Source organism: Phytophthora parasitica (assembly GCF_000247585.1).
Source record: "Phytophthora parasitica INRA-310 unplaced genomic scaffold supercont2.3, whole genome shotgun sequence".
NCBI lineage: Eukaryota > Oomycota > Peronosporomycetes > Peronosporales > Peronosporaceae > Phytophthora > Phytophthora nicotianae.
This window is the reverse complement of record NW_008648989.1, coordinates 87,914-94,709: the sequence shown is the minus strand read 5'-3', so window position 1 is coordinate 94,709 and position 6,796 is coordinate 87,914. Positions and strand designations below refer to the sequence as shown.

Here is a 6,796-nt window from a genome sequence, read left to right as displayed (position 1 = left end):
ACGAGCTGGATAAGGAAGCTGGTACAATGGCTAGGACTAATATTGTCCATGTTAGCCGGGAGGGCTATGGATGGTATGCGAGAGATCCCAGCACGGCTCTCTTGGGTTGCCCTGGCTTGGAGGAGCTGGAAATCGCTCTCTATCACCCTCTTGACGACGACGACGAAGACGAACCAAGCGTTCGAGACCCGGAATACTTTCCTGACGAAGAAGTTATTGAGAAGAGCAGTTTTAACGATCACTTTTGGGAGACACTGGTTGCCAACTGCCCACTCATTAATCGCATCGCGTTGTGGGAGGTTGTCGAAGGACTGGAGCTCGCACACATTCACTCATTTACGGACCGTGGGCTAGTAGCATTGTCACAGCTGAAATATCTGGATTTCATGGAATTGCGGCCAATTAACTGCACGGGCAATGGTCTTTTTGATTTTTTAAATGGATTTTCCGATGAATTTTCTGGACAACGCACGTTTCAGATTTGTGTGGGTGGGAAATCCATTATGCCGGAGTTCGAGCGAACCGACATGGACTTCTATGATGCAGTCATGAGTTTACTTACTCGAATCGCGTCCACACCTGCAAATGAGCTGCACTTTTCGCAGCAGAGGATTGTGTTACGTTTGAAGAACGCGATCACCAACCCAGTAGAGAAAGAATGGAGTGCGACTTACCTTGATAGCCTCAAGAAGCTAGTGGCTCGCGTCAAGGAAGCACACCTGTCTCTTCACATACGCGTTACTATGCATGCGTACAATCGGAAGAGTTTCAAGAGTATTCTCGAACTGGGCTTGTATGCCGCACACGCTGAGCCGAGTTACTGGTTTGGCTGGGACGACGAGGAAAGTAATCGCGACGTCGTGTTCGTGAACCGTGGTGGTAGAATTTATCCTGATGACGATACAGACACACCAGTTCGCGAAAATGTCGATGCCAGCGACAGCGAGTTCGATGAAGATAGTGATGACGACATATCCGATGTTGATTTGGTGCTGTAGTGAATTGTAAGATGAACATCTATGTAGTGTAACTCGTGATTGTACTGTTTAAAAAAAAAATGAACTCATTTTTTTGTGAAAAACACAAAATCTGAGCCATATAAAGACAAACATTATGTGCACCAAACTCACTTTGCAAATTGCAAATGGAGCTGGTGCATCTTCCGTTTCCGATTGTACAGAACATTATCGCGTTTGCCGTGCCCGGATATGCGAATTACGAACCCCCAGAGTGGCGCAACAGGCGGGTCACATCGGTACTCAAGAGTCTGAAGCTGGTGTCCAAGGCGTGGGCTGCTCTAATGGGCGAAATAGTCCACCAGTATCAGGATACGACGTTAATCCTTCGATTCAAGCCATACTGGACACCAGTGGAACTGCAACACATGTACCAAAATGCGACTGACAGAGGGTCACAGATCGCGGAATTAATCGTGTCAATGGGCACAATTGACCGCTGGTCTCACTATTTTAACATGCCATTTGGCTTGTGGGATACTGTGGAGAACGTCGACATCGACTGGCCCAGAATCTTCGCCAACTTGCCAACACTCAAGACATTGAACCTTGAGGCAATGTATATCAATAGTCGCCATGTTATTGGTGCACTGGATGCTGCTGCTATTCACTGTTTCAATTTGGAGACTTTGGTACTTCCAGCCCAACAGTTTGGAGGAGGCGACGAAAGCATTCAAGCGGTTCTGAAGAAGCTGTACACGGCGATGAAGAGATGGAGAGTGCATGGAAATAATGGAGGACTGAGGCACTTAAAGGTTCCCCTTAGAACCTACAGGGAGAAATTTAAGACTAGTAGAGAGTTTTTTGATAAGGTGGTGAAGAATTGTCCAAATGTGGAGTATCTGGACGGCTACAAGGCGTCTTTATCGAAGACAGATGGCCTGACATGCAATGATGCGTGGCTGCTGACGTTAGAAGACTGGGAAAAACTCAATGTGACGTGCACAAAGTTGCGCGAATTTGACTGGGTGGTTGCTCCGTTTGGCGACCCATTCTTTCGCGTTTTCGGCGAGCACGTTAAGCCGCAGATGAAAAAATTAACTTTTGGAGTGAACATGCGATGGAGTTGGCGACTCTACTTTCATGGCTGCAGTAAAGCTGCAGATATGCCCCCAGATGAAGAATGGGAAGACGATAACTATTGCGACCGTCAAGGCTACGGACTCCATGCTACTGACCCTGCTGCTGCCCTCAAAGGATGTCCCATGCTGGATGAGTTGGTTGTCAAACTGTACCATGCCGTTGGTCGAGGAATGTATATTCCTCCGGATATGGGCGATGTCAATGAATTCCCGGTAGTGGAAATGGTCAATCAAGACATATTCGATGACCATTTTTGCGAAACTTTGGCCTCCCAGTGTCCATTCCTCACTCAGTTTGTGATTCAGGAGGTGGGCGAATATTTCAATCGAAAAGAACTGAAACCAATTTCGACCTTCACGGATCGAGGACTGATGGCGCTTACTCAGCTTAAATATCTGCGATTTCTCCAACTTCGCAGCGTCAACTGTACGGGTATAGGCATTCTCGACTTTCTGAATGCCCAATCGAGTGAGTTTACTGGTAATCGAAGTTTTGAAATTTCGGTTGGGGGATGCCCGGAGGACTCGATGTTAGAATTTTACGAGTTGGTTAAGGAGTTGCTGTCTCAGCTCGCAGATACCTCGGATCTGCCGTGCGCTCAGCAGAAATTTGCGTTACGTATTGAGAATTGGAGCTATAACTCTCGCAACTCGGTTGATCCCATCTGGAGCAAGACGTACCTGAGTGAATTGGAGGAGCTTATGAGCCGCGTGAAAGATGCCCATCCATCCCTGCGTCAACATGTTGTTACAATGGACCGCAGCGGGAAAAGTTTCTCGAGAATAGCCGAATTTGGACTGTACACTGTTCACATGGAGCCTTCAATTTACTGCGGCTGGGAAGACTGGGAACAAGAGGGGGAGAATGAGGGCGTAACGATAGTGGAGCGCGAAGACTTGTTACCGCCAGACGACAGAAGCTTTGACGAAAATGCGAGCGACTTTTATGGTTACGACGACGAATACCTTGACGGTGACTTTTACGATGGAGAAGGCGAGAGCGACATTGACTCCGAGTACCTTGAGGACGATAGCGACTTTGAGATGTAGGTGACAGCAACGACGACTTCGAGTCGTAAGTTGCGAGTAATTTTTTTTTATTGTTTTTCTTCGCTTTATGTTTTGTGTCTGTTGTATTTTTTGTGCCACTTGTTTTTCATCTCCCGTTTAAGTTCACAAATTAATCATGAGCTTTGTAAGGTGAAGTGCAAAACGAGACCGATGGAGTGTATTCCCCCAGCACTCTTCTCGTCCATCGTGGCGTTCGCTGTGCATGACGACAGCGAAGACTCGATCCCGGCGAAGCGCAAACTTCCCGTAGACGGCCTCAAGCCGCTCGCGCTGGTCTGTAAGTCCTGGTATAGATTCATCAACGAGGTTGCATCTCGCTCTCAATGCTCCTCCCTCAGTCTTAACTTCGCTACAGGTTCCCGTTCTGAAATCTTGGATATGCGTCGCCAAATTTCGGAACGAGGTCCCAAAATTCTTGATCTGAATATCCAAATTGGGGAAGCACCTCCACGCGGGGGAGGGGTCCACCTACTCCGAACTGGAATCTTGTCAACTTGGAATAACAAAGATTTCCAGATCGACTGGGACGTGATATTTTCACGCGTTCCAGCACTACGGAGACTGGATCTGTCCGGTGTCCAATTGTTTAGTGGACAAGTGGAGTTGATCCTCAACAGCGCAGCAAAATACTGCAAAAATGTCGAGTCGGTGGCGTTGGCCACAGTGGACGAAATGTTGCAAGGTCGAGTTGATTTTGACTCGATTTTTGGGGCTCTGTATGCTGCATTGGAGGTCTGGTACTCCAGTGGAACTCACAGAGGCTTGAGGCAATTGACTGTCCCGATATTTGATGAAAGAAAACGGTTCCAGTCGTGCAAACAACTTTTTGACAACGTGGTGAAGTTTTGTCCCAGAGTGGAATATCTGGATGGTTACAAGAAGACGCTGAATGAACTGGAAAAGTTGACTTGTCGTGATGACTGGCCGATCATTGTGGACCAGTGGGAGGAATTTAATGCCAAGTGCACGCAGTTGCGGGAGTTCCATTGGGTGGTTGCACCTTTTGCTGACCCTTTCTTTAAAGTGTTCGGAGAGCATGTTAAACCGAACTTGAAAAAGCTCACTTTTGCTGTGAATATGTTGTGGGAGTGGGAAGAGTACTTTGATTCGGTGGATGAGGCAGCTGGACTACCACCTCGAAGTCACACGGACTGGCACAGCTTCTCAGAACGACCAGGGTATGGCTTGAAAGCGACAGATGTGAGCAGTGCACTGAAAGGTTGTCCGGCGTTGGATGACTTGGAGATCGAGCTGTATCATCCTGTTGATGATGACGATTTGGAGTATGATAATCCGTATGAGGACGAGGACATTGCTGATTTCCCGGAAGATGAGGTGCTCAATATTGACATTTATGATGACAAATTTTGCGAGACGTTGGTGAAGTACTGTCCCTTGTTAAGGAAGTTTTCGATCTGGGAGGTTGCTGAGGGACACAATAGCTATCTCAGACCCATCCGAACGTTTACGGATCAAGGACTTCAAGCTCTTGCAAAGCTGAAGTACTTGACAAGGATGGAGCTACGTACGATCAACTGCACAGGCAATGGCGTGTTCGAGTTTCTAAACGGACTATCAGACGAGTTCTTGGGTCTGCGAACGTTCCAAATCTGCCTCGGTGGGTACCCCAGTGACTGTAAACAAGCGTTCTACAACGCGATTCCGGAGCTGTTAAAGCAGCTAGAAGCGAGAAGTCCGGAGGAGCTTGGGTGGGGTAGCCGCAAGTTTATTTTACGTCTGATGAACTCCCACTTTAACATTGTTGAGCCTGATTGGAGCCAACACTACCTTCGTGATCTGGAACGCGTTGTGGAAAACGTGAAAAAGTTGCACCCGAATCTACGTCTTCGCATTACGACGTCTGGACGCCGAGGCAGTACGTTTGGAAGTATCATCGAGCTGGGTCTGTACACTTCGAGTGCTGAACCGAGTATCTGGTGCGGTTGGGGTGACGAAGAGAGCGACCGCAACATTACTTTCGTGAATCGTGGTGGTGGGTCCTACAGCTTTGATCACGGTCGGAACAGACTGCCTGTGGAGTTACGACACCCTGAATTGCTTGATCCAGACTCGCTCCCTATCGACTATGAGTTGCCAGCGGACTATTTCGACGATTACGGATATGGTGGCTACGGAGACTTTGATGACTACTACAATGGTGACCTTTCTGATGAAGACGATGGGTACTACGATGGGAACGCAGACGAACTGTGGGAATAGAGTATCAAAACAAGAAACACTTGGTAGAATCAGATGGCTTGATAAGTGATAGTTCTCACTGTCAGCTCCTTCAAGCTGCGTGCTAACGTGGCAACCACGGCACTTTGCTGATCTCAAGGGTGGAGAAAAAGCATTGCCTGGCAATATTTGTGTCGTTCGTGCTGTGGTGGATTGTTACCGCGTTCTCTTTTGTATTCGACGTCGAAGCGCTGATGCAGAGGTGGTGTTCTTAATCGAAATTGCAGATTTCAACTGATAGTTCCGAGTATGGTACTTACTAGCATCCACTAGCACAGCATCGGCATAATCGATACTGGACCAAACCAGGACCATTTTGTTGTACTGTACATGTACAATGAAATGTAGCAAAGTTGTGGAAGAAAATATTCGCAATATTCGAAAGTTGTACTTACCATCATCTTACGACGGAGACCATCCAACTCTTCCACTGCCGCTGTTCTCAAGTATCTGGCCTTTGGCGCGGATTACTACACGAACGAGATTTTCTCGGATAGTTCCAACCTCGCATTCGCCTCCTGCGGCCTCCAAGATCTATCCTTGATTTCCAAGGCATGGAATTGTGCAGTCCGTGAACTAGTTTTTCAATTCCAACGATCAACGCTGACGCTCGAATTTGAGACTACGGGTAGGCAACAGTTGCTGGAAATGAGACGACACGTCTTGTCACAAGGGCAACAAGTCACGGAGTTGACAATTGCAATGGGGAATGTAAAATTTTCACTGGAAGAGGGGCACATGTTTGAGAAATATTTCTGCCGAGGGCACGACCTACCCGTCCAATTGGACACGATGGAGCTCGAATGGGACGCGCTTATCGCTCCCATGCCCGGTTTACGGCGCCTCGACTTGTCTGAGATGCCACTAAGCAGTCCCCATACGCAGAAGGTGGTGGAGGCTGCGACGAAGTACTGTAGAGAGCTGGAAGCACTGGTACTGCCGGGCAAAGAGCACCACAGTATGCATCCAGGTGCAGAGGTTGATGAACTTTTGAGTGCGGTGTATAAGGGACTTGAGAATTGGAGACCAACGGGTCATCGCACGGGGCTGAGACAGTTGAAGGTCCCGACGATCAATGAGGAGGATAGATTCCAGTCGAGCAGAGAATTTATTAACCATGTCGTAAAGTACTGTCCAAACGTGGAATACTTGGATGGATACAAGCAGTCGCTGTGTGAGATGGACCGCATGACTTGTCAAGACATGTGGATGCTGAATTTGGACGACTGGACGAAGTTTAACGCTACATGCACGAACATCCGAGAGTTCAATTGGGTGGTGGCTCCGTTTGCTGACCCCTTCTTTAAGGTGTTTGGCGAGCATGTCAAGCCGAAACTGTCGAAGTTGGTGTTTGCTGTCAATATGCTTTGGGATTGGGGGAGATACTTC

The 6,796-nt window shown here is 48.0% G+C and overlaps 4 protein-coding genes across 4 annotated transcripts in view; all 4 read left to right on the top strand.

The window, feature by feature from the left end:
* Positions 1 to 1,082, top strand: part of PPTG_01228 (hypothetical protein) — a gene marked incomplete at its 5' end in the record, with an annotated part of 1,958 nt that extends 876 nt beyond the window's left edge. Inside the window, one exon of the mRNA XM_008894463.1 lies at positions 56 to 1,082. Within this exon, the coding sequence (XP_008892711.1) occupies positions 56 to 998 (943 nt within the window). The 3' untranslated portion in view covers positions 999 to 1,082. The remainder of the gene's footprint in view (positions 1 to 55) is intronic.
* Positions 1,083 to 1,143: 61 nt separating this feature from the next.
* Positions 1,144 to 3,190, top strand: PPTG_01227 (hypothetical protein; the record flags this gene model as incomplete). Its single annotated transcript, XM_008894462.1, has 1 exon — positions 1,144 to 3,190. A coding segment is annotated over one exon (2,005 nt), but the record flags the coding sequence as incomplete, so codon positions are not given.
* A 129-nt stretch (positions 3,191 to 3,319) lies between these two features.
* On the top strand, positions 3,320 to 5,389 carry PPTG_01226 (hypothetical protein; the record flags this gene model as incomplete). Its single annotated transcript, XM_008894461.1, has 1 exon — positions 3,320 to 5,389. The coding sequence occupies one exon, from the start codon at positions 3,320 to 3,322 to the stop codon at positions 5,387 to 5,389; it is 2,070 nt and encodes a 689-aa protein (XP_008892709.1).
* Positions 5,390 to 6,199: 810 nt separating this feature from the next.
* PPTG_01225 (hypothetical protein) overlaps positions 6,200 to 6,796 on the top strand; it is a gene marked incomplete at both ends in the record, with an annotated part of 3,383 nt that continues 2,786 nt past the window's right edge. The window contains one exon of the mRNA XM_008894460.1: positions 6,200 to 6,750. Coding sequence (XP_008892708.1) covers positions 6,200 to 6,750 — 551 coding nt within the window. The remainder of the gene's footprint in view (positions 6,751 to 6,796) is intronic.